General features: G+C 45.8%; 1 protein-coding gene across 5 annotated transcripts in view; it reads left to right on the plus strand.

The window, feature by feature from the left end:
* The window catches only part of LARGE1 (LARGE xylosyl- and glucuronyltransferase 1), a 492,234-nt gene that overhangs the window by 121,580 nt on the left and 342,863 nt on the right, over positions 1-27,791 (plus strand). For all 5 annotated transcript variants that reach the window (XM_081059772.1, XM_081059773.1, XM_081059774.1 and 2 more), the window contains one exon: positions 7,305-7,492. In XM_081059772.1, coding sequence (XP_080915898.1) covers positions 7,305-7,492 — 188 coding nt within the window. The remainder of the gene's footprint in view (positions 1-7,304; positions 7,493-27,791) is intronic.

Raw genomic sequence — 27,791 nt, forward strand, 5'->3', positions numbered from 1 at the left:
GTCCCCATTAGATGCTAGTAGCATTCCATTCTCCCCAGTCTTGACTACCAAAAATATCTCTAGTCACTGCCAAATGCCCCTGGGGTGGAGGGGGTGCAAAATTACCCCTAATTGAGAACCATTACCTTAGAAGCTCACTGTGTAGACAACTAGGAGCAGGCCTAAGAGGAAGAGGAGGCCGCAGGTGGAAGGGCATGGCATCCTTGATTTAGGTGGTGGTCCAGCATTGGAACGTGGCGTGAGGAGGCGGCGGGAGTCAGATCATAGAGGCTTTTAATGCCACACCAAGGAAGGCACATTGGACTTGATGTCAGAAGTCTTGGCGTTAACTCAGGGCCCCTCCTCCCAGCGGTGTGACCTGAGTGACTTAGCCTTTTGAGCCTCAGTGCCCCTATCTGGAAAGTGGAGTTACGTAGATTGGGTGTAAAGCCTGAGTGAATTAAAACCACATGAAAGTGTCGGTATGGTACCTGGTATCCTAGTTGCCCAATGAATGTTGTCTGCTGTCCTGAGTGCTCCCACATCCAGTTAAATCCAGTTCTCTCTAGTTCCACTACCACCAGCTCAGGCTGTCACTTATCCAGCCTGTATCTCCCCACAGCCTCCTGTATTCTCTGCTTCAACACTATTCTCACGCCCGAGGCCAAACTTACTTTCCTAAACAGGATGGTGTGAAGGCTTAGAAGATATTTCAACTTAGACTGTTCAGCTCTTGTGGCTCTTGAGCACTTGAAATCTAGCTAGTTCCAATTGAGATGTGCTGTTCATATAAGGTACACTTTAGGTTTCGAAACAGTATGAGAAAGGAGTGTAAAATATCTCAGTAATATTTTATATTGATTACACAGTGCAGGGCTAATATTTCAGATGGATTACATAAAATGGTATTAAAATTAATTTCTCTTATTTCTTTTTACCGTGTTAGAAGTGGGAATGGAAAACAGGATGAGTTTTGTAAGAGCAGCTATTGTTTTGTCCAAGGAAGCCTATTGGTTCTTCATGAGAGACTCATTTCCTGGTGCTAAATTTTGATATGTAATTTATTTCATGGGACATTCTTTTCTTAAAGAACAAAAATGGTTCGTTCTTTTACAAAGAGGAGTAATATATTGAAAACTGCACCATTTATAATAATAAATAAAGCATAATTTACTTTTTTCCCTTGGTAGATGTTAGGATGTTATTTCCTTTTTAATAACATCTCTCCTTTTTTTGTAACATCTCTCTTTTTTGTAACATCTCTCTTTACAAATATACACGCTTTGAGGCAGGAGCAGGGAGGGCACAGCCACATGCTAGTTCCCTCTCCCCCTTTGTTATGAGTTGAATGTACCCCCCTAATGTCCGTATGTTGAATCCTAACCCCCCAGGAGATGGTATTTGGAGACAGGCCTTTGGGAGGTGACTGGATCATGAGGGTGGAGCCATCATGAATGGGATTACTGCCCTTATGTAAAAGGGGCCCCAGAGAGCTCCCTCACCTTTTCTGTCATGTGAGAACACAGCAAAAAAATGGCTATCTCTGAACCGGAAAACAAGGTCCTCATTAGCCATGGAATCTGCCAGCACTGTGATCTGAGCTTCCCAGCCTCCAGGACTGTTCCTGGAGAAATACGTGTTCCTTGAGTAAGCCCCCCAGTCTGTGGAATTTTTGTTATAGCAGCCCGAATGGACTAAGATACCCTTCTGTCTGCTTTGTGGGTATCACAGCTAGGCGGCCGTAGTGGCTATGCTGTCCTTAGGATTTGATTGGTCAAGCAGCCACAATTCAAGTGATTCCTTTTAATGTTGTTACTATTGCTACAGCATCTCACGTTGCTGCGTAATCCTATTTTGGACCTCATTTGATCTCCCTCAATCCTTCCCACAACCTTTGTGCTTGGGCTTTTATAAAATAAGATGGGAGCCTCCAGGATGTTGAATGACTGGCTAATATCCCACAGCCGACGTGCAGAGCCCAGGGCCTGACTTCCCTATCTTCTCTAAATGCTGTGAGGCCCACGTGAAATACGGCGTGCCTTAGACTTTGTTTTTGACGTAACAGAAACAAGATGGGCAACACTCTCAGGCTGTCGGGCGCATATCCGAATGGCGGGGTTATGTGAAATAGGTGGTTGAAGACAGGACTGGAGACCCTAGTGAGGCCCATGCCTCTTGATCTGGGACATCACAGTGGTTCTGAGGGCAAAAGGGCATGTTTCCACAAAGCAAGAGAATTTGACTTCCTGTCGGGATCAAGACAAACTTAAGTTGGCGGGAATGGTCCTTAGAGCCCTTAAAACACAGTGAACTCCAGGTTTTCGATGTTTGTTCCAAAGCATGTTGCATGTGGCTTTTACTCTTGTAGTTCACATGATCAATTTTGAAACAGTGCCTTCGAGGCCAAAGGCCATTCTCCAAATGAAAAGAAGGAATCAGGAATGTCCGTTTGACCGTCTAAAGGATCTCATGCAAGAGTGAGATGCTTTGGGGCTTGATGTACAGAGAAGAGAGGGAGGAAGGAAGTAGCTTCAGGAGAGTCGCTCCAGGCCCAGCGGGAGAGGCCAATGCCTCCTGGGTGTTCCTCCCCATGGAGCAGAGGAAGGAGAGAAGGTACCAAAGTGAACTGTGCAAGTGACCTCCAGGGTAACAAAGAGTGTCTGAGGAACCCGGGATTGCTGCAGGAACCTACTTGAGGCGTTGTGAGGATTTGTTTCTCCTGTGACAGGTGTCGTACAGTCAGACAGCTGGCTGGCAGAGTTTAGTTTCAAAAAGTCTTACTGAAACAGTACTAGAGTGACAGCAAGACCCCTGATGGCCGAGGCTCTCTCAGCACCTTCGTTCATTCATTTGTTCATTCAGTCAGTGAATGCCTCCTGTGTGCCTGGGTGTGCACTGACCATAAAGCAGTCATAGTTTCTGCCCAAGGGGAAGATTGAAATCTGGTGGGTGAGGGAGCCGTGAACCAAGTAATCAAATGACTGTATAATTCCAAAATGTGATGAGTACCTGAAGAAAACGGCCAGAGTATGGTGGTGGATAAAGTGAAGCGGATCGGGGTGGGGGGAATACTCAGCCACAGGCCCTTCTGAGAAGCCCTCAGTCAAGCGCAGAGCAGAGGGATCGGCATTCCAGGCAGAGGGAACACACTTGCAAAGGACCCGAGGCGTGCTCCAGGAGTGGAAGGGCCAGGGTGGCTGGAATAGAGCAGAATGAAAGCAAGAGTGATCAGAGATGAGGCCCTAGAAGTAGTTGGAAGTCAGGCTCTGTAGATCCTTGTAAGGCATGGCACAGCGTTTAGGGTTTAAGCGCCGAGGGGAAACATTAATACTTTCGAGTGTGGTCTGAGTTAGGAGGCTCCTGCAGGAGTACAAGCATGAGATCGCGGTGGCTTGGGTTCACATAGTGGCAGTCAAACTGGATGTATTGGAGAGAGTACATGTTTTAGAGGTAAAAATGGCAGGATTTGAAGATGCATGGACTTGACACGATCGGGGGGTGACTGGAGTAAATGTTACTGTTGGAGAGTTCTGTACAGTCACGTGCCACATCACGTCACCACAAATAATGACGGTAGCAAAACTAACGTCTGTTGATGGTCCTGCTGTAGGGTCTGTGTTATAAGCTCAGTGAAGGCCAGTTCTTCGCCCTCTTAGGAACTGGGACAGCTCCTTGCAAGAAAGGTTCGCTAGAGACTAGGGCAACAGCGTGTGACTGACATTGGATTCAGCCCATCTTCTAGTTACAGTCCGTGGCCCAAATCTCGTATATGCCCATGGGATCAGCTTGGGATCCTGAGTGACTGACTCAGAAGGGTTTTGGCCATTGGGTTCCTTAGACTTCTTTTTTGGAGGTTTCTTAGATTTTTTATTCCCTCTTTATGTGCAATGTTTCTAGACAATCCACTTCTGACTGGAATGTTTCAAATGGGAACCAGCCACCCCTGGAGGGTATATTCCCAGTTAGGGTCCTGCAGCTGTTAACTCAGCACACCTAGCATGTAAATTAAAACTAACACATGTGTAAGACTGTCTGAACTGAGACATTTTGAGTGACAAGCAATATAAGAAGACGATGGGACAAGCTTTTAAATATTTGAAATTACAAAAGCAAGGCACGCTCCTTGTATAAGAGTTAGGAAACAAAATACATTCATGTGATTGAAATGACCCATATTCTATACTCAGAGATAACTTGCAATGCTTTTTTCCTATCTGTAATTATGGAGAGATTTGTATATGTACATACGGTTTAGTATACTGGACTGAAGGATATACTTCAGTTACATTCTATGTTCAGCTTTGAATCCTGCTTTTGTGGCTTAACAGATCATGATAATTTTTCTGGCTCACACAATGGTCTTTATAAATGTGATGGTCATGGGTTAAGACAAATGGGAGAAGACAGATGGTGTAGATAGATGTTCAGGAGGAAAAACTGGATGTTGGATTTGAGGGAGAGGGCGTAAGAGATGGCTCTTAGACCCTCCGGGTTCATAGGAAGTTCAGTCTCCCTTTCCCCAGGCAAGGGAAGGTTAGAGTGTGATTTTCTTAGGTCATTTGCACATGTTTGGGATGTAAATTTCCAGGTCACCTTCAATATCTTCCTTCCTTTCTTTTCATGTTCATTCCTGTATTGATTTATTGACTTCCTGGAATAATTTCTGATCAAAATTGAGATTTTTCTTTAAATTTTTTTTTTTAAGTGCACTGAGGTATCGTTTAAAAGTCAAATCCATGAAGGGTTAGTTTTTTACCTGCTCAGTTTAATTTCAGGTCCCAATGTTATCATAAAATGCAAACCACACTAGACTCTGTTTTAAAACTTTGTGCAAATTGTGCCAGTTAAAATGAACTTATGCAGATGGAGAGAGGAAAAGGAGGGAGGAAAATCAGTGTTTTAAACAGTTTTTTTTAAATGTTATTTAAATGTAAATGCCACTTGAGTTCAGCTCCAATATATATATATTCCTGCTTTCCTGTAAAGTCTAAATTCATCTATAGTTTTCCAATTATATTTCTGTCTTTTTTTTTTTTTTTTTTTTTTTGGAATGCAAGCAAGCAGGGGTAATATATTTGACCCTGGGCATAAAAATAGTCATAAACTTCAATATGAAGGATTGAAGTTAGATCAAAAGGCAAAGGCTCCCTGGATAGTTGTTAGTATCAATTACTTAGGGAAAGCAGAGCCTAAGGTGCCTCTGCCATAGGTGTGTGTAACCCATGGCCCGTGAATTAATCTTTCTAGGCCTTAGTTTTCTCATCCATAAAATGAGGCTGAAAAATAGGTTATTTTGAGAATTAAACAAGCAAAACACATAGAAAGGTGCTTCATACATAATAAGTGTTGCTTACTGTTTGTTGTCTTTACTATTATTATAAATGAACTGTAAAAAAAAAAAAAATGTGACTTTAATCTGGTGGTACATCCCGAAGGAGAATTGAGTAGGTCGTTCCTTTAGGTTTAAATCCCCATTTGGAAGTCAGTCAATATCTGTTTGTTGCGATCTGTTTTCTGCTAAACTCTGTGGGGTTGGAGAGTGGCGGTAGGGAGAGAGAAACACATAAGCAAGGCTGCTCAGGGAAAGGGGCATCACCCTGCCATGTGCCTGATCAGTCATTGCTACTCCCTTAGCCAAAGATTCTCTCATTTAAGCCTCTAAACCACCCTCCCAGAGGGTGTGGCTTCACTGCATAAATGAACAAAATGAAGCTTACCCAGAGATGGGGACTTGCCAAGGTCACAGCTAGTTAAGTGTGGCATGTGGATTTGAATCTAGGTCTGTCTGGCTGCACAGCCTTCTTCCCCCAACCTTCTCTCTTTCTAAGCGTCTCCATGATTCTCATTCTTAGTGACTAGCAGAGTTTGTTTGTAAGGTTTCTTTCCTATCCTTCAGAATGAAAAACTTCCCTAGAGGGGGACTTTTCTCAAGTCAACAGTCTACGTGTAAAGGGATTTTTCTTTTTTTTCTTTTTTTTTTCTTTTTTGGCTTTACTTTCTTGTGCACACCCTCCAGCCCTGTGGTCTCGCATCTGTTTCAAAAGAGGGCCATTTAGAAAAGTGTCAAGAGTGGTTGCAGAAGAAAGCCTGGCGTTGACAGTTGAGATTGTCTCCATTAGGTGTTTATTGCTGGCCACTGGCTGAACACAAACTCCTGAAGCTTGAGAGGGTCGCCTTTGGTTAGAATCGGGTTCCATTTATTTGTTCAGAAGACTGTTATCAGACATCTGCAGATGACAGGCAGTGTGCTAAGTCTGAGGGAACGTCACGTGAATCCCTCCAACCTCCTGTCTTCTGGAAACACCAAGGCTGGTGGGGAAGGGAGACAGTTCAACCAGACCATTGTCATCCATGGTTTAAGGGTGACAGCAAAGGGCAGGACCCATTGTGGGAATATCCAACGGGACACGCAAACTAGCTGTTTCATATACACCCATTCCTGGTTGACCATCTCCCTCGTCTCTTAACACGTCTCAGCCAGTCTTCTGCGTGGTGTAAAGCTTGCCCTCTGCAGACCACTTATAGGTCACCTCTATGACCTATAATGGGCTCCTCCCCATTCTTTGCCCATTTTAATTGTTTCCATGCTTTTCTGGAATCTTCCATTTTAAATGTGAAAGCGATTAAGGCAGTTCCTGTTGAGTGTTTTTAGGTTTTCAGCTGTGATTGAGATGTAGTCTCCTGCGGATGATGTGGTGGCCTATCCAGCCTCCTTTCCTTTGAGTGTGTTGCCAGTTAGCCCACATACCTGGAACGCGGGAACTGTTCTGCCATCTTGACAGCACGTCTTTCCACAGAGGTTCCTCCAAATCTCAGCCCTCACATTCTTGGAGTTCCAGGGAATGTTTCATGTTGGCGTCTCTTGTTAGACTGTGCTCTCTGAAGCCAACTCTTGTTCTAGGCTTTCAAAGCACGTCACCTGCTTAGTGCTCGATACATAGAGTGTGCTAACTAAATGCTCCTGTAATAAGTATGTTAGTTCAAGCTTTAAAACTAAACTAAACTATAAAATGTGTGCGTGCATATGTGCGTGCGTGTGTGTGTCTGTGTGTGTGTGTACATTTTAGAGAGAGAGAGAGAGCGCGCGTGAGCGAGAGAGAGAGATACACCGTATAGTTTTTACCATCCTTTATTTATTTTTTAAAGAACTGTCTCTGTTCTGATGGACTGCAGAATTGCAGCATCCTCTCTTGGGATAAAAAAGGTTAGCAGAGAATCATAGATGAGCCAAACTACATTCAGGATCTACAGGATATTTCTCTTCTGCAATGTGTATCCATTTATAGTGCCAAAACTCAGCCTTCCCCTCTGCTCTTCCTTTACAGAAAGTATTATGAGGGTAGCCGAGGACTCCATGCTCCGGGCAGAGAAACGGCGCTGGGATTAGAGATTGCCACTTCTGAGAGGATGCTGGGAATCTGTAGAGGGAGACGGAAATTCCTGGCTGTCTCGTTGACTCTTCTCTGCATCCCAGCCGTCACCTGGCTTTACTTATTTGCCGGGAGCTATGAAGGTAAGGAGGACACCCTTCCAATGTGAGAGGGAAGGAGGGAAGGAAGAACACCAGCTTCCCAATGTCCCAGGGAGAACTCTAAGTCATCTAACCCCAGCTTGTCATGGTGTAAAGCAATGGCATACTGGTGCCCAGTCACAGGAAAAAACATGCTTACGCTTACACAGAAGCTGGAGGGAGTCAGTAATGTAAGAAGAAAAAAGATAAACGTGAAAGCAAAATCAGGTGCCCGCTGCAGCATGGTGGAAGTTACACAAATGTTAAATACCAGCTTTGCAAACCAAGCACTGTGTTGATAATGGGGAAAAGGTTGGGCCCCCGAGGGATTACTTACTCTTTATGGAGCCAGATGTTTCATTCATTCTTCCATCTATTCATTCATTTATTCACACACATTCAACATTTTGTTGTTCTTTTTGTTGCGGCTGTTATTTAACATCGATGGTAAACCAGGTGCCCATACGCCCGTAAATCGGGCATACGGTGATGATGGGTCTCGACCTTCACAATGCAGTGGAGGAGACAGACAGGTGAACGCATGATTGCTGCACATGGTGACGTGTGGTATGACGAGGCAAGCCCAGGGTGCTGTGGGGGATGGGCTGGCTATGACAGATACTCAAGCGGTCGTCCTGATGGGCCAAGCACAGAAAGGCAACAGAGGAGGTGCCCTCCGCAAACAAATCAAAACAAACGCTAATCCATACTGCTCTCCAGAAATCGGTAGACAAGACAAGACTCGCCTTTTTCCAGCCAGCAGTTGTAAATGCAGTTGCAGTGTGTTGCGTGTCAAAGGTGGTTTTCTGAGCTTTGGGGCCGGAAGGAATGGCAGTGTTGACGAGCACACTTTTTTAAATTTTTTATTTACCCCCACACTTGAGTTAAGAAAAATGAACTCAAATGAAAAACCATCTCAAAGAAGTCACTACTGTGTTTTTAAACATTTTCTTTATGCATAATTTTATTGACAGCTCAAGGCTACCTTTTAATTAGGAGTTCCACTTCACTTTCTGAGATTGGCCCCGAGTGAGCTGGATTGAATATAAACAAGATGGAACTATGTGCCTGCATGGCAGGGAAGGGCCAAGTGCCACACCCCTGTCACTTTCCTGCCCGGTACATCCCTGGAGTAGTGGAGCTTTCATCTGCACAGCTAGACAGAGTGCATTATTCCACGGTGCTGTGGATGGTTAGTGTTTGGCAAAGGGATGGTGGGAGAAAGGTGAGTTGGTGTTGATCCTAGAAGAGATACAAGGAAGCATTCTCCTAGGAGTGATGGAAGAGCCCTTATGAAAGAAAGCCAAGGGCACCCAATGCTAATCCAGGTCTAACACATTAAAACATTGACTTTGATAGTATAACTGGACTGGTGGTAGTAGTAGTAGTAGTAGTAGTAGTAGTAATAATAATGATAGGCAGTAATAATAATAATACCAACAACAACAGTAACGACGTTGATGACAATATAAACTACTAGTACGTTGAGCATTTCTACCTGCCAGGCATTGTCATAAGGACTTTATACATGTTAACTGTTTCCCCACAATATGTAGTAGGTACAGCGAGGCGGGGGAAGCAGCTAAGCTTCAGTGGTCTGCCCACAGCCCCAAAGCCAGTCCAGATGGGGCCTGAATTCTTGGACTCGAGGGCTGGAGTTTGAAGCACAGTACCATGTTGTAGACTGAGACTTCAGTGAGGTGGCAGACTTAGGCAGGGGGGTTGAAAAGGTGTCCCATGACCTTTCTGGGTGCCGGTGATGGAAGCTGTAGAACTTTGACTTGTGCTTATTGATAGAAACCCATCCCCAAGTGATTTGGGCAAGAAGGGGATTTGGGGGCTAATAAAACTAGTAAGTTCACAGGGGGGACAGGCTTCAGGCAGGCTTGAATTCAGGGGCACAGATGATGCTTTTATAATTGTTTCTCCCCATCCCTTTGCTCTACTTTTCTCTGCTGTGGTCTCTTTCAGGGTAGTTTTTTCTATACATGAGAAGCCTTAGCTTTTAACTTATCCTCACCAGTGCCTGTTGAAAGAGTTTATCCTCTCCTAGGTCCCCAGGATTGCCTCTGATTGGATTCCCTCTGGTCACTCCTGGTCTGGAGACCAGTCCCTGTGATTGGGGGAGGCTGGTGAGGGCCGGCCTGAGCCTTGTGCCTGTTTTTGGTCATAGGGTAGAGAGGAGTTCCCTGAAACACATGGAGTAAGTTTGGGGGTGGTGTGCCCCCCCCCAAAGTTAAATGGTGTGGTTTCCCAGAGGAGAGACTAGAAGTTGATCTGGGCTGTGGAGAATTCATAAGGGGCTGTGCTTAGTGATGGGTTGACGTCAATTTGAAGGATGCTTTCCAGCATCATGCTCTCTGGCCCAGTCCTGGCTGATGGAGAGACTGTGATCTTTGCCTGAATGATTTCATGAGACTGGCAGATAGATTCTAGGAAACGGAGGATCGAGAAAATACTCTATAGCAGCTTGCACAGACTCTGGGCAGGTACTTTATCTATCAACGTGATGCTTAACACTAAATCCTAGCCTGGGGACCCACTCACAAACTGCATTAAACAGGGGCAGGGGGACGTGGGGGTATTAACAGAAGTATTCTAGCCAGAATGATAAAGATGACAGATTTCTTTTACTGGGTATCAGTTCCTCCACCGCTGGCCCACTGCATTTTTTGCCTCGACGCCACACTTTTCAGAACAATCTGGACAAGTCAGCACCCTTAGAAGCATCTAGATGAATGCCAATGCCAATTCAAACCTTGTTCCATTAGAAATTGTGGAAAGAATCGGGGCTGTTTACACTGGAGGAGCAGAGGCTGCAGGCATACCTGATGAGCTTCAGCAAACAGTCAAAGGGCGGTCACCTGACAGAGAGATTAGGCTTACTCTGATGGCCCCTGAAGCTATGGAGGGACGTGGCAGGGAGCCAGAGGTCAAGCTTATCATAATGAGGATCAGTCTGTCCAGTGCTGGAATAAGCTGCTCCGGGAGGTATGAAATACTGGACACGAGAGATATGCAAACAGAAGTGCAGTGTGAGGGGGAGGGAGGGGAGCATTGGGGGCAGTTGGACAGGAAGACCTGCTCACCTCCTGACCCAGAGAACCCGGGACTCTAGAAAAGGCTGAGTATTTATCAGGAGACAAAGGCCATCATGGAGCCTGGAGTTCCTGCCAGTTGCCGCAGATGTCAGGGCACTTCCAGAAAGGCCTGTGAAGACATTCTTCTCTGTAGTTAAACACAACTTTGCAATCCATTTATTGACACCCTTGAGTTTTCTGTTTCAATGCAGGTGGAGCCATAAATAAGGTACAGAGTTGCTGTCTGCTTTCTTGGAAATGCTATTCATACTTTATGTGGGTCTATTTATTTTTCAACCCTGTTTAATTTCAGTGGATCTCCTTAGAACAGAGCCTAGAATTCTCACTAAGATACGGACGCTCTCAGCGTAAGTTGTTGGACTTAGATTACCTGCAGTTGCACGTATGTTGAGAGAGGACCGATGGGGTCAGGCGTCTCAGGCCCTAAAATTAGCCAGAGTAGCTGGGTGATGTGGGGCGCAACCACCCCTCTTTCTAGAAGTCCATCTCCTACGTGAAATGACGTTGTAAAAATGAAGCCCACCGAAGGGGGCACTGACGTTCTGCACGGTTATGATTCAAAGCATCTGATGCAGGTGAGTTGGAGATGGCCAGACTCTTCTCCAATTAATGGGAAATATGATAGGAAGAGAGAATGGACCTCTTGTGATTTGTTCCTGGCTGTGTATCCAGGATCAAGGCATGCAAGCGATGGGAAAGTGGGCCTTTTCTCAAGGTGAGAAAGAATGCCAGTTCTAACATTAGATTTACCAAGTGTCGGAGTCCACCATCTGGGAAAGGGATGAGATGCCCCCATTCCCAGAACTGTTTGTCAGAGACCACATGAACATGATTAGTTAACGATGCTCAACAGGGGATGTTTTGTTGGTATTTGAACACCCCAGTTCCTGAGCCCTACTTCTTTTTTTTTTTTTTTTTTTTTTTTTTTTTAATTAATTTTATTGGGTGACAATTGTTAGTAAATTTACATAGATTTCAGGTGTACAATTCTGTATTACATCGTCTATAAATCCCATTGTGTGTTCACCACTGACTCTGAGCCCTACTTCTTACTTTGTTTCTTCCTGTGGGCACCGCCCTTCCTCACAGCAAACATCTTGGATGACTGTGGCGACAGAGCCAGGAGTGCAGTTTCCAGGCTCTCGGCCTCACGTGGAAAGGTGCTGGCTCAGGTAGTAAATGGCCATCACCTGTGCTTGGATGGCCATCAGCTGTGGCTAGTTGGCCGTCAGCTGTAACCAGTGAGCCACTGGGCACTAATATAACTATCCGTGGCTACGCTAGCAGAAACATGGGGGGCCAACAAGAAGGTGGTGGCTGGCAAGTGCGGATTGCAGTTAGCAAGGAGTCGGTCGGTTGGCAGAAAAGCGGACAGCAGGTCGCACGTCGTGTGAATCCAGACTCCAGCGAGACTAGTGGTGTGACTCCGCTACTTATGGCTCCATGGGTGTTCTTTTTTGGCCTCGCCACATCCTACGTTCTTATGTGGGGAGTGGGAGCTGAGACCCTGCAGGCCGCCCCGCACGACAATGACCATATTCAATGTCCTTTTCCCCTAACTTGGAAATGTCTGGGACAGCCCGCACCAAGTGATATTTTGCTTGTTTCGGGTCTTTCTAGCCATTTCCCCATGAGTTTCTTGAGACCAGAGACTGTGTTATCCATCCCCACCCTCGCAGTGGGTCCTTAGGACATGCCGACCAGAAAGGTGTTGAGGGGAGCAGGAACCACTGTAGGCAAGGGCTCCTGGGGGCTCTGTGCTTTTGAGACTTCAGGCGAGGGCGCTGGGAGCCCCACCTTCCTCCGGCGTGTGATGTTACTTCTGGGACTTGAGTAATTCTGCTCAAGCACACCTCCATGTGAGTTAGGTCATGCTATAATTTGCTCTTGGAATCACTGTTTGTCATGGGCATGGGGGTGTGGCTCTGCCTTTTCTGCCCACCAAGGAGATGGGGTTCAGCTATGACTGAATTAGCAGCCCGTGGAAAAGGGGTGCTTTTCAGAGGTTAGGAAAATTGTTCACACATGCTGCCCTCCCGATCAGTTATTAGCAGCTCTATGCCTAAGCTCAGAGCTAGGAGCTTCTCGTGGTCAGGGAGGCAGGCCAGGGAGGGTGTGGGGGTTCCTTCAAAGCAACTGTCTTCAGAGGATGCAGAGTCCTAAACATTTAAAACGAGTGTCACGGAGAGGCACAGGTTATTCATTTCTGAACGACTTCAGCCCGCCCCCACGTGTTGTCATTCCCGAAGCGTCAGTTCACTGGTGGGGCCGTTCTTACCACCACAAACTCTGCCTGGAGTGAGTGGTTTGAGAACCTTCACGATAAATTTCAACAGGAAGAAATGGGGTCCTGGCAACGGACCATTTTGAAGAGTGCAGTAAGCACCAAAGAGTTGTAAGTTAACACGTTTTCTTTGCTTTATTGTGATGGGGGGTCACGGCGCATGTGAACAGTGAAATAGGGGCATTGAGTGGTCTTTTATCCACATAGAGCTTGTCCAAACATGAGTGATTTCCCAGCTTTGCATGCACTCCCCCCACTCCTCAGCCCAGAGGCTGAGCCGGGAGTTTTGTGAATTCAGACTGTTCCACAGTGAACAGTTTGCTGAAGGTTTTAGTACGTCCCGAGGCTAGGTTCTGGGGCCGCTTTGATGCCTTCCTGCCCACGGCCCCAATGTATCCCTTAATAAGGATATTATGGGGATAAGAACACAGGATGCTGAATGCAAAATGAAATGGAAAGTGTAATATACAAGTTCTGAATAGTTTTTAATAGGTCTGAAATGAAGGGCTTTCCTAGCCTCTGATTAACAACTGTTAGGCTGAGCTTAAGCACAAGCCTCCAGAGGACGAGATGTGGGAGGGAGCGGCTGGAAATGGTGCCCAAGCCACAGGGCACAGTGGGGCTGCCTGTGCCTGCGGATCTTACCTTGGGCCATAAAGACTCTCTCCTGAAGGTCTTGGAATCTGAGAGGGAAGTTGAGACCTATCACAATTTTATTTGGTTGTGAGACGGTTGCTTAGATGACCTCTGCTTTTCTCAACATCCAGCTTTTGATCTTAAAACTAATGTTGGTAGTCCTGCCGGGTGGAGAAAATGACCCTGATGTATCGGTTGGCAGAGTCTCCTGGAGGAATTCATGGCAGGAGTCTTGGATTACGTGCCAGGAAACCTGGTTTCTGCTAATCCCAGCAGCTACCTTGTATCAGTTTGCTGGGGCTGCTGTAACAAAGGACCACAAATTTAGTGGCTTAATTAACACAGATTAATTATCTTAATAGTCCTGGTGGTCAGAAGTCTAAAATCAATCTCATTGGGTTAAAGCCAAGAAGTTGGCGGGGCTGGGTCCTCTTTTCTAGCTTCTAGAGGCCGCCTGCTTTCCTTGGCTTAGGCCCCTTCCTCTGCCTCCAAGGTCGGAAGTGTCGCCTCTTCAAATTACGTTTTCTGGTTCTGACTTCTGCTTCTGTCATCTCATCTCCTCCTCTGACTGTGACCCTTCTGCCTCCCTCTCCTACGGGCCCTTGTGATGACATTGGCACCACCTTGATAATCCAGGACAATTGTCTTATCTCAGAATCCTTCCTTGCATGTGCCAAGTCCCTTTTGCTACCTGAGGTAACATATTCGCAGGTAGTGGGTATTAGGACATGGACGTATTTGGGGGAGCCTTTATGTGGTCCTCCACACCTCTCCCCATCCTCCTAGTCCTGTTCTCCGTCATCCCCTCTATCCTGTTCTTGCTTTAGAGATAAAGCAAAGGGGGTATTGTACCATCTTCGTTCTTATAGGGGCATCTTCTCCTCCTCTAGGAGTTTTGGGTTCTCAGATTTTAATTTGATGTGTAAATAGCCAGCAGGACTTACCACTCATGAAAAAGGCATTGTACTCAGATGTATTGGTCTGTTCAAACAATTTTAGACCATAATACTTTGTCTCGAATAGGTGTCTAATCAATAACCAGTGATAGGTTAAGGTTTTCTGAAAAGAAAGGCCCACTACTTCCACTCTTTGAGGGTCCTGGCCTTCAAGCGATTTCATCTTATTTATTTATTTATTTATTTATTTATTTATTTATTTATTTATTTATTTATTTATTATTTCAGACACCAATTTAACAAAACTGGGGGGGATTTCATTCAGAAAGACTGTTGATAGTTGAGTAGGTGTATTGATTAAGTTAATGCGTTTTCTTTGCTTTCTTGTGATGGGAGATCCCAGAGTGTGCACAGTGAAATAGGGGCGTTGGGTAGTCTTAATTAAAGATAGCTATTTGTATAACTACTTTGGAATACTTTTTGGTGTGTTATCCTGTAAACTTGAGCATACTCCAAGACCCATCAGTGCTCTCCTCAGCCAAAGAGAAATGGGCACACATTTACACAAAAGACACGTAGGAGAATGTTCACATCAGTGTTATTTGTAATAGCGCCAAACAGGAAACTACTGAACTATCCATCCACAACAAAATAAACAACTACTGGCATATTTATATAGTGAAGTACTACAAAGCGATGAAAATAAATATTCTCACAGAGAGTGTTGAGCAAAGGAAGATAGACACAAGAGTACATACTGTGTGATGCCAGTTATATAATTATAAAAACAAGAACAATTAATCTAGAGGTAGAGACTGGGTCAGGTCCCAAGGAAGACTTTGGAGTGCTGGGAAAATTTATTTTATAACCTGTGTGAGAATTAGATGGGTGTGTTCACTTTGTGACAATTCAAGATTTATCACTTACGATTTCATTTTTCTGCATGTTATTTTTTTAAATCTATGAGAATCTTGGTAGTTAAGGAAGCACCTGAATTTGAAGACATTTTTTGCATTCTTTTCAGATGAGAGAAGTTTTATCAACCTTTGGGATTTTTGAATCTATGTCATTGTTTAACTTTGAAATTCAAATGATTTTTAAGCATGAAACTTTTCATTTGGGATAGATGTTGAACATTTCTGTTTAACCACATTTCCTTTTTTCCTTCCTGATACATTTCAACATTTGGACACATATTCCCCTTGCCAGGGTCTGATCACAGCATTGACTTCAAGATCTGAAATTAGCTCATAGAACCCTAACTCTGAAAGATTGTTTCCATCAATTTGAAACATGACTAGTATAGGCATACCTTAGAGATATTGCAGATTTGAGTTCAGACCCCCGTACCCCAGTACACCAATAAAGTGTCACAATACTCATGTAGCTGGTGGAGGGTCTTGCCTTCAATGTGCAAAAAAAAAAAAAAAAAAAAAAGGCAATATCTGGGAAGCACAATAAAACAAGTTATGCCTATATTCGTACCAGAACTCTAGCAATGGCATAGCTCCAATTAATATTAAAACAATATTATTTCTGGATATGGACACCAAGCCACATTCAATAAATGTTCCCATCCGCATTAGTCAACAAACATGCACCTTCATAAATTCTGTGTTCCTGGAAAAGAAAGAAGACTTTTGGTATTGTACTGTAGATGATATGGAAACACAGAAAGGCTGTGTTCTGTTTAGCAATAGGTTCTGTTTATAGCTTGTCAAACAGAATTTGGCTGCCTCTGGCCTGCAGTTGTATTGGGCATGGCCTGCCCACGGCTTTTACCATTTTTGAAATTATTATTATTATTAGTTAAAAATTGGGAGATTGTGCATAAAAATCAGGATTTCTGGCTTTCCTTAGGAAAATGGAACGTTCTAGCAAACCAGACCCTCATATCATCAAAGCAGTCATCAGCTGGAGCTGAGTAGTAGCTGTCCCTTTGCAGAGTGCATGGCCACTCACTCTAGTTTGTCACAGTCCCATCCCTCATTGTTGGTCCCTGTGTCATTCCATGCACTGTTGTTTTACGCAGAGCGGAACTGAGAAAAAGGAACTTCTGGCATTTGTTTAGTTGCTGTTGATCTTGTCTGGCTCGGTTAGAGTTTGATTGGCTTACTCTCTGCCATGTGTTAGGATGGGGATTTTACCAAAAAGAGCTCATTTATTCCTCCAAACAACTTCACAGTTGTCCCATTTTATAGATGAGGAAACTGAGGCTCAGTGATGTTGAGCTCTTTCTCCAAAGTCATCCAGCCAGTAAGTAAGGGAGTCAGCATTCAAATCAAGGCCTCGCCTGAAGAGACCCTGCATACTGGTGACGTCTCCCTACAACTTGCATATGCGTGGTATGATCAAAAAATACGGTGAATGTCTAAATTAAATAAAATGTATTACAGTAAAAGACACATTGCCATTAATACCCGTCAAAAAAAATTCCCTATCTTCAAACATACTTATCCCATCGATCTTACCACTTTCTGAAGCAGTTCTGGAAGACACCACTTTCATGAGTGTCTTTAGTTACACTGTCGTGGCTGCCTCGATGTCCTGAATCATTTTGACTTTGGGGAAGAGCCAGGAGTCACATGGTGCTATATCCGGTAAATAAGGTGGATGAGGACACACTGAAACTGCCGTATACCAGAAGCGATGTGTGACACAGAGCATTCTCATGATGGAGGATATTTACAGCACACTTCAAAACATACCTTCTCTCAACCGTAGCTCACACCAAACCGACTGCACCGAGCAAGTTGAAACTTGTCACACACTGTTACTAAGGTTCGACGTGCTGCTTCTCATATCAAAGACCCCTGCCTTTCTGCTGGATGGCAGTTGGCAGCAGCATTTCATCGTATTTTTTTCATCACACCTCATATTGAAACAACTGGTAGATGACATTTCAAAGTCAACTTGCTCAGATTTTAGATAAGAACAAGACAAATCCCCAGACAAGGGAAAAGGGGCCATCTTGGACGAGAATGCAAATCACGTTCTGTGGCTAGCAGGATTATTATAAGCCAATATAAGCAGAAAATTTGATTAGCCTTTTAATGCAATTTGCATTTTGTTTGTGCCAGAGACTCATGCAATTAAGAGCAGGAATGGACGTTAGGCATCATCTAGGCAGGCTTAAGCTTAAGCAGATAAAACCTTTGAAAACTACACAAGGACTTGATCTAGGACAAGGGCTGATGGTGGGGTGAACATGTCCCTGAATGGCGGGGAACACTATGTAAGTCACAGTGACGATAGACAAGTTACTTAACATCCCTGCAGGTCAGTTTTTTATCCATGAAAAGGGTACTATCATATGTAGCTCATACACTTGTTATGAAGTACTTGTTATAGAATGGTAGTCATTCAATGTTAGTCTACTTCTCATATTTTCCTAGGGTGTTTTAAGGTCATCCTGGGAGGGATGCAAAACATCACTCACCTGGTTTGAATAAGGCCCCGTGTGGAAACTGAGGCCTAGAGAACTGACAGGACTAATCTCACAGCCTCAGCCAGCGGTGTAATTGGAACCCCACCCAGCATGCCTGTATCACCGCCTGGTTCACTGCTGGTTGTGGACTTCATGAACCATTTTTAGTAAAGATCAAAGATGCATGTCACATTTGTTCATTTCTGTCCATCCTATGTCCAGACATTTGTAGCACACCTTGTAGGTGTTAGAAATCTGGGGGTAGGGATGGGGAGGAGGAGACTGAAATACACTGTAGCTATGGTCATAAGTGTACCTGCAGCTAATTGTGGACCCAGTGGCCATGTTTGGAGAAAATTAAATCATTTCCCTTAGATGACCTGTTGTAAGAACTTAAGAGTAATGAAAAGGAAAGGACCATCCTCTGACCCAAAGTTGAATCACTTCTCTAACAGATTTGTCTGATGGGACAATGGCTGAGTTAGCAATCTGGTTCTTATTCCCAAACCTCCCTTTAAATGCTGTGTGTCCTTAGCTGAGGAACTTAACCTCTCTGAGCCCGCATTGCTCCAGAATTGGTGGTGCTGTCCCTCATTGTACAGGGTTTTTGTGCAGATGAAAAGGAGTCCATCGTGCCTAGCATAGAGGAGGTTCACAGAGTCATTTTGTGTTCGGCTGCATTTAATATGCTCTCTGAATCAAAAACTCCTTCAAGGAGTCAATGTGAGTGTGTTAGGAAGAACCCCGAGGGTGCAAATTTCCTTTTCTTTTTACCATGTTTCCCTGAAAATAAGAGCTCAGCTCTAATGCGTCTTTTGGAGCAAAAATTAATGTAAGACCCAGTCTTATTTTACTATAATATAAGACCAGGTCTTTTATAACATTAACATAACATAACATACAATATGAATACCGGGTCTTATATTAATTTTTGCTCCAGAAGACGCATTAGAGCTGATGGTCCAGCTAGGTCTTCCGTTTGGGGAAACACGGTAGATAGGACCTTTAGATAATGCATATTTGTCATTTTTGCTCCAGCAGAGGGCACTCCATGCCCCATGTCCTACCCATCCGTGAATTCTCACTACGGAGCACAGCCAGTGTTCAGAACCTTTGTAGTGACAGCCGGAACATGACGCCTCTCCATTGCACCAGTTGGTAGTGGTTTCCATAAGGTGGCATGGTATTGATTATGAACTTTCTCGTACGTATTTAAATAATCCTCCCACAGCCCCATGAAGGGAGGGAAGGTATCCATTTGCATGTCCCCTCTTGTGGAGTTCACTTTCTGGGGGAGGGGAAAAGAGAGAGAGACAGAGAGAGAGAGAGAGAGAGAGAGAGAGAGAGAGAGAACTAACAAGTTCATACTACGGTGGACATAAATGGTACCACGAGAAATAAAGCAGTGTGAGATGGCAGTGCAGGCGGTGGGGGAGAGGCTTGATGAGAAGTGCGGAGGGAAAGTGCTCTCTTAACAGGGTGGTCTAGACAGGCTCCTCTCTGAGACAGGTGGGGTCAGGAGGAAAAGCATTTCGGGCAGAGGGAATGGCAGGAAGGGAGAGTGCTTGGTGCTTTTGTAGAACAGCAAGGAGAAACCGTGGCTGGAGAGAGAAGCAGGAGAAGCGGGTGTGGTGGATACAGTCAGGAAAGGAAGGCAGGGGCCCACCCCACAGGACCGGGATGTGAATCTGGAACCCTGTGTTCTGACTTCTTCATCCTTGGGAAGCCTATTCCTTGCAGTCTGGTCTTGCCTTTGCCGCTAACATAAGAAGAACCTGAGCGAGTGCTTCCTTCTCCCACCAGTAAGGAGGTCACCTAGATCTCTCGTTTAAGAATCACCTGGGGCCCTTAGGAAACATAAAATTCCCAGGGCCAGGCCCAGATCTGCTAAATGGGATTCTGTGGGGGAGGTGGGGCAGGTGTCTGTATTTTTAACAAGTGCCTCAGACGATCCTTTCTCTTCTGGCAAATGTGGGGTGTTTGACCTGGATAAAATGAGGACCATAATGGGCTCCAGGTCTTGGACTCATCAGTGATCAGGTTGGTGGGGACAGCGCTGACTGAGGACACTGCTGTCTGTCCGACACAGCCGCCTGGGTTTGGACTTCATATCCTCGAACATGTGAGTCCTCATATCGCGTCACCGAGGGAGGCATTAGCCTCAGCCACTCTGTTGTTTGTGCTCCTGATAACCGCTTCTTGTGTCACCTCATTGACACAACTTCCCTCCTTCTCAGAGTTGTGTGGGCTCAGCAAATGGCACGCGTTGCTTAGCAAAGTGCCGGCTACTCTGTGGTGGCCAGGATTCACTGTGTTTGCTACACGCTCGCCTTTCTGTAGTCATCATGAAATCAGTAGTCTTTTTTAAATGAAGTTTGTATTCAAGTATAGTGGACGACCGTATTATATTAGTTTCAGGTGTACAACATAGTGATTCAACATTAATATATCGTAGGGGGTGTTCACCCTGATGAGTGTAGTACCCATGTGTCACTGCAAAGTCACGACGCTGGTATTGATTATGTCCCCTATGCTGTACATCATGTCCCCATGGCTCATGTATTCTATCCTGGGACGCTTGTGCCTTTTATTCCCCTTCACCTTTTTCACTCATCCTCTACCCTCCTCCCCTCTGACAATCCTCAGTTCTCTGTATCTGCGAGTCTGCTTCTGGTTTTTGTTATTTTAGATTCCACATGTAAGGGAGATCAGATGGCATTTGTCTTTCTCTGTCTGACTTATTTCACTGAGCCTAATGCCCTCAAGGTCCATCTACGCAGTTGCAAGTGGCCAGATTTCATTTCTTTTTTATGGCTGAGTAATGTTCCATTGTACATAGGTACCACCTCTTCTTTACCCATTCATCTATCAGTGGATACTTAAGTTGTTTCCATGTCTTGGCTATTGTGAATAACGCTGCCTCGAACAAAGGGGTGCGTATATCTTTTCAAATGAGTGTTTTCGTATTTTTCATTAGCTACTCTGTGGAGCATTTAAATCCTTAACTTGTATTAACTCATTTGTTCCTCAGAACTGTTGTATAAGTATATTCTCATATTCCCATGATACAGATGATGAAATCAAAGCACCAGAAAGTTCAATGATTTGCTCTAGGGTCCAGAGTTAATAAGTGGAAGAGCTAAGATTTAACCCAGGCAGTCATGTTCCTATGAGCTCTCCAAGGGTCTCTTTACCTCTGAAATCGACATGATTCTAGATCTTTCTCTTTTCTATGTAAGGTCCCTTCCTCCTGCTTTGCTCTCCGTGGAAACTGGGAAAAGTTGGTCATTTTCGTGAGTGAATGACCCTTCCCATAGGTCTTGGACAATGTACGAGATCAAAACTTCTCCAGGCTAAGTGGGCTCAGTTATGTTAACCTTTCTTACTTTTCAAACCAGAGGTTTTCCTTGCTTGCCTCATGGGCTCGTCTGCCAGTTGCCTCTGCACTGTTGTTGATGGTTGGAGCCAGCCTTCGGGCACAGATAAGGGTCACCCTGTTCTGAGAAGTACAGATAAGTGGGCCCTCTGCCTTCCCCTTCCCAGAAGCCATACCTGTGATTTATGCTTCCCAGAACGCAGTGCCTGGCTCGCTCCAGAGAGATTTGGGGCAGTCGGGCTTCCTGAACTTCTTAAAGCAGTAGTCACAAAGTGAACATAGGCACCCCTCCCTGCCCAGATTGGCAGGGTGCATGCGGGAACCTGTGCTGAGGCGGCGATGAGTGAGACAGGTCTGGAGAGAGAAAAGCATCTCACCCACAGCTTAATTTTATGTTTTGGATAAACACTCCGAGGTGAGTGGCATGAAGGGGCGGATAAGTAAGGATCTCTGAGTGTGAGTATTTACGAAATTTTTATATTTTGCTCTCACCAGTCTCACTTAATAGAGTCCTGCTCAGATGTCTCTCTGGTGAACAGAGAAGAGTCTGCTTTTCCCTTTGGTCTGCCCTCTGCCCCACAGAATCTCTGCATTGCTTTCCAGATGTTCCCACGACAGGTAGTAATCAGAGACCCTTGAATGGCATTCATCTCTGCCTCTTCCCTTGTGCAGTACCCAGGGGGAAGAATCTGGGCCCTTTCGGGCTTTGAGGCAATTGCTGCCATCCGTTCTTGCTGGAGGATGGTGAACTTTCACACTGGCCAACATTTGCTGTATGTACTGTTCTAAGCACTGGCATTTACTTTGCACACTTTGGGGGTCCTCTCGTCACCCCACTTTTATGGATCAAGTGTAGGCTGTTGAGATACTTACCCTCGGTCACAGAGCCAGTCCATGCAGACCCAGCCTGTCTGGCCCAGAGCCCATCCACTGCCCCTGCTTGCCTCCCTGCCCTGTTTTCCTCTTTCCTTCCTTTATCATCAGTAGCATGTATGTCATTCTTCCTCTGTGCTGAGCACTGGGCCCGGCCCTGGGGAACAGAGGTGGTCATGAGATTTTCCTGGGCGTGGGGATGGCCTCGAGATACAGAAGTCACAAAGTGCTGCTGGTCCTGTGAGGACACAGGGTTCCCTGCACAGAGGGGTCCTGCATAGGCCCGAGGTCAGAAAAAGGCTTCGTGGGGAAAGTGAGCCCGGAGCTAAGTCTTGAAAGGGCAGAGTGTTCTGGGGCCCCATGAGAGAGCACTTTGCTGTTTGGGAAGACACAGAGGAGTGAAATAGGCTGTGCAAGAGGGAACTAGGAATGCCTCCCATGTGGGAGGCATCACCGCTGCCTGTCAGAGAGCAGTGTCCATCCCCTAAGAGGGAGGACAGCAAGTCAGGGTAGAAGGGACACCGGCTTTGCAGTCAGAAAGCTCTGGGTCGGCTGTGCAACTCAGCAGCTGTGTGACCACGGGCACGTCTCTTACCTTTTCCAAGCCTCAGTCTTCTTGTGTAGAAATGGGAACAACACTTTGCATATAGATGCATTCCAAGGTCTAAGAGTGATTTATGGAGGCAACTGACACATATTGGGCTCTCGGTAAATTGCAGCTCCTTCTTTTATTGCTTTTAATTTTGATGAGGTCATTTATTGAAAACTTCAAATCAGTAATTGCAAATAAAATGTAGTATAAAAAATCTCTTTGGACACGTACTTGTTGCCCATGAAATATAAAGCAAAGGCTGAAATTGCATGCAGTTGGACTGGACTCGTTGCCAGCATGTCACAACTGGAAAAGGCACACCATGAGGACAGAGGGCGGATAAGTGGGTTGCACAGGGGCCCTCGGCTCCTAGGTTGCAGAGCTCACTTCCTCATTGGATCTCTACGGTACCTCTGTGAGTCAAGCTGAGCGAACATTATCTTTCTAAATTGAGACCCAGGGAAGCCGAACAGTTTGCTCAAGTCTTTCAAATCATCAGTGCCTAGAATGGACTTCAGCACCAAATAGTCGTGACGCACGTCAAGGACTCTGTGTCCTAATCTGTAAAATGGGAGTGCTAACATCGGCCCTGACTACCTCAAAAAGTTGTTGTGGGCATCAGATGGATGAAGGCGTAAATGTTTTCTCCATGAAGGAGAAAACGATGAAATGTGAACGCTTAGCTGGCCTGACAAAGGACAGGTGGAATTTCATTACCAGCGCATCGTTTTCCAGGGTTCCCCTATTGACTCCTTCTACATTTTCTAGAAACGTGGAGCCTGTCTGGAAAGAAGAAGCTATTTGTGGTCCCCAGAAGAATGTAAGATAGAAGTCAGAAAGAAGCAATGCCGCTTCCTTCTGAATACAGCTGAGATCGGCAGGGTGGAAGCTGGAGGCACTTAGCCCCATGGGAGAATCTCTGAATTTATTACATGCCCCACTGCCTCATCCAGAGGGTAGCTTCTGAGCGTGATCTCACACCATCACTCTTCCAGCCCCTCCCCACCCTTCAACGCCCAGCGGAAAACCACACTGCCCACCCTTCTCTTCCCAGCCCTGGGTGCTCACTCTTTCTTTGCAGTCCATCTGCCTGAGTCAGATGTTTAGAACTGCGGTCTGCTGTCGCGTTTTGTACTTCCTCGATCACTTATTCATTCACTTGGGAAAACGTCATTGAGGACCTACGATGTCTTAGGCACACTTTTTGGGTACTCCAGAAATACTTGGTCCTCACGGAGCTTATAGTCTACTGGAGTAATAGACAGTAAGGAAATGTACCCATAAATAAGATAATGGCACTGCTGCAAGCAGGCTGGGTGTGCCGTTTTGGATAGGGTGGTAAGGGGAGGACTTAAATGAAATGACATTTGAGTGGAGACCGGAGGCATAATTATGAGCCAGCTGGGCGGGGAGCACACCCAGCCAAAGAAATACGGGGAACAGCTCAGGCTGGAAAGGGCTTGGTATTTTCCAGAAGAGCCAATGGAGGCCAAAGTGTTAGCTGTGGAATGAGCAGCAGGATCCGTGGTCTGCGATGAAGTTGGAGACCTAGACACTTTGTGGACAGGCCGCCAGAAGGAGTTTGGATTCTCTTAAAGAGCAGTGAGAAGACTTCAAACACTTGGGGCGAGGCTAACAGCATGGTTGGGTGTATTCATTTCCTATTGCTGTTGTAACAAATGACCACGACCATAGTGACTTCAAACAACAGATCTGTTCTTAGTTCTGGAGGTCAGAAGTCTAAAATCAGTCTCACCAGGCTGACGTCAAGGTGTGGGCAGGGCTGGTTTCTTCCGGGGGCTCCAGGGAGCATCTCTTTCCTTGCCCTGTCCAGCTGCTGGAGGTACCTGCGTTCCGCGGGTCTTGGCCCCTTCCTCCATCTTCACAGCCAGAGGTCACATCATTCCAGCTTCTGTTTCCGTCATTACGTCTCCTCTCTGACTCTGGCCCTCCCGCCTCCCTCTTATAAGGACCCTTATGATTACACCAGGCCCCCTGGATAATCCAGGATAATCATATTTTCTCAAGTTCCTTCACTTAATCACCTCTGCAAGCTCCCTTAAGGGAACATAGTCACAGATCCCAGGGATTAGGACATGACATCGTTGGGAAATGTTACTAAGGCAACCACACCCGGTTTATATTTCTGAACAGTCAATCCGGCATCTGTGTAATGATCTGAAGGGACAAGAATTGAGGCCTGGCCTCCAGCTCAATGGCGAATGGAGTCAACCAGGTGAGTTGACCTGAACTAAGGGTGGCAGGGAGATGACGCACAAGTGGCCATCTGAGGAGAGGTTTGGGGTAGACATTCCAGGTCTTGGTGATGCTTGGGTTGTGAAGGTGAGAGAAGGAAAGGACCAAAGATGACTCCCAGGTGTTAACCTGCGTGAAAGTGCCCGGTGGCGAAGCCTGGAGAAAGAGCAGATGTGGGGCAAGTGGCCCAGGGCTGATTTGGGACATATTGATAGCAGAATAAAGATCGGACAGTGAGCGCCCCCAATCTGCTCCCACCTGGGTGTTGGGACCCACGATCTAGGGACACCCAGAGTGAGGTGAGCTAGGATACCAGTGTCAATAATCTTTGCCAGAAGAAAAACATTGTATGGAAAGGAAAATTGGGACGGCTTTTTTCATGTCCAGTGTGAAGTAGACACTATAATTTATTTTTAGCGTAAAGAAAGGTGTGCTTGAAATCAAGCTGGCGTGCCACAGGTGGCTTTATGAGTCATTAGGTGTGTTAGGGCGGAAAGTGCGTGGGTTCTTGGATGAGGAGACCTGGGTTCTGAGTCGGATTGTGCCGCTCACCAGCTGCTTCACCTTGGAGCCGTTCTTTGACCTCGCTGACCCTCAATTCCTCATCAGTCTTGAGGGAGTGGATGTAACAGTGAAATGAGCTAATATGCGACAGGAGCCCTGCACTCTGTTCAGTAAGTGTGGGCCTCCTTTAAGGGAAAGGGAGGGGAAAGAACGCCGACACCGTCTGCAATGATAATAATTAATATTTATTGAACACTTACTGTAGGCTATGCACTGTTCTCAGATTCACGCAGATTAACTCGTTCCATCCTCACAGCCACCTGAAGTTGATCCTGTTATTACCCCCACTTACACGTGAGGAAATGGGAGGTACAGAGAGGTTAAGTTACTTGTTCACGGTCACTCTACTTGAAAGGAGGGGAGGTGGGAGTCAGGAGCCTGCCATGGGGCCCCAGGGCCCATGCTTTTAATTGCTGTACTGTCTTGTCTTGGCATGTAGAGGGGAACCATTCTTATCCCCATCTCACAGATGAGACCGAGGCACCAGGAGATTAAATGCTCCACAAAACACAGCGGGTCAGTGGCAATGGGCACATTTCTCATTTGTGGCTGCTTAACTGCTGGGACTCTCAGCCCAGGAGGAGGAGCTCATCATCCTGAACAGAGGCTCCATCTGGAGGGGTGTGTCACGGATCCAGGCTCAGATTCTCTTCCTTTCCTCGAACACTCCTTCTGGCCCTGGGTTTTGGAAAGGTTTGCTTTTTTGCAAGATTGTCACAGGACCTCAACGCTCTATTCTCCGTTCCAGCTGCAGTTCCAGGTGCTTTCGCTATGCCACGTGGCCATCCCTGTCCCATGGCAGCCCCTCTCACGGGCTCTTCCCCTGCCCCGGCCTACGGAGGAATTGCAGTTCCAGATGTGGGTGGGGTGTGCCCGTGCTTCCACCAGAATCACGCTGCTCTGAGGATGCCAAGCCCAGTGGGCTTGGGTGTGCACACTGGCTCAGCATTTTTGCACTAGCACCAGCACACGGGTGACTTTCAGAAGGTCTCCGTTCCACTGGAGATGTTTGCAGCTAACCCCAGGTGACTAACATTTGATCGTTCCGTTGCTGGGTTTTGGGTAGATATGTAGATTCCTATCAGCTTGTAAGTGCCTGGAAAACTCAGACTGGATTTTGTGTCTCTTTAAAACCCCTACTGTGTGTTGCACACTGTGGGAGTGATTTAGCAGCTGAGATGGTGGTCCTATCTAGCAGCCCCTTTTTAAATTTGTCCTTTTTAACCTGCCTAGGGCGGCATGTTAGGACATGATAATATCAATTTTTTAAGGTATAGGTGAGCTGCAGTATTGTCAAGACTGTAATCTAATTACGATCCAGGCAAAGAGGCCTCAGCACTTGTAATGCGATGGCATTTATTTCAAACGTGTGTACTTTTGTCTTCCTGTGTGCTGGTTTTATATACACTCACAGTTATGTTTGTTCGTCAGACACATTTGGGTGATGATTTGTCTTGTATGAATCCCAAACTAGTCCCCTTCATATTAGAAGGTTTTCATCTACGTAATGAAATGGTTCCAGTTCATTCTGTCACCCACGGGGGCAAACACTGCCCTGCCCAAGGCCTGCCTTTCCGGGGTTCTCCTATGCCAGTTCTACATTTCCTAAACCCTTAACTTCAGACGTCAGATGGTGTGGGATCTGGGGAGTTGGGAATCCTGAGCTGCTTAGAGAAGAAAATTCACCCAGAGTGAGGATTAGCAGGGAATGGGGGAGGGGATACCCCTTGTGCTCCCACACTCCTTTTTAATGACCACCTTTGAGAAAGATCCGAATACTTTGAGCAGGTAAGACCTTTGCAGGTAAGACCTGCACCACCCTTGATGTGTTTGCACATTTCTTCACGGATGCTGAGATTTCCTCTGAGTGGCCAGCTGACTTTGGAGCCTCCATTTCCTACTCTCCTATTTTCCTGTTAGATGTTGGAGCAAGTTTCTATTAAGTACCCAGTGTATGTTTGATACTGGTCTAGAGTCTGGGAAAGACACAAATAAGGTTAAACCATGATTTCTGCCCTCAAGAAAAATTCTCTTGGTGGGCTTAGGTGATAATGATCTTTCTCCGTGTGGTCCTTCCCTGAGAATAACAGATCTGTGGAGGAAACCAGGAGATGAGGTGAGAGAGACACTATTTAATGGGTAAGAGAGGTTGCAGGCTGGTAGGAAGCGAGAATTTAAGCCTAAGAGTAGCAGTCTCTTTTGAGATGACTCCCAGTTGCAATCCACAATAATGACTGTGACAGAAGTCTGTATGCCTGTTGTTGGGAGTTCCCCAAAGGAAGGACACATAACCAGCC

Source organism: Rhinolophus hipposideros (genome assembly GCF_964194185.1).
Source record: "Rhinolophus hipposideros genome assembly, chromosome: 9".
NCBI classification, from domain to species: Eukaryota; Metazoa; Chordata; class Mammalia; order Chiroptera; family Rhinolophidae; genus Rhinolophus; species Rhinolophus hipposideros.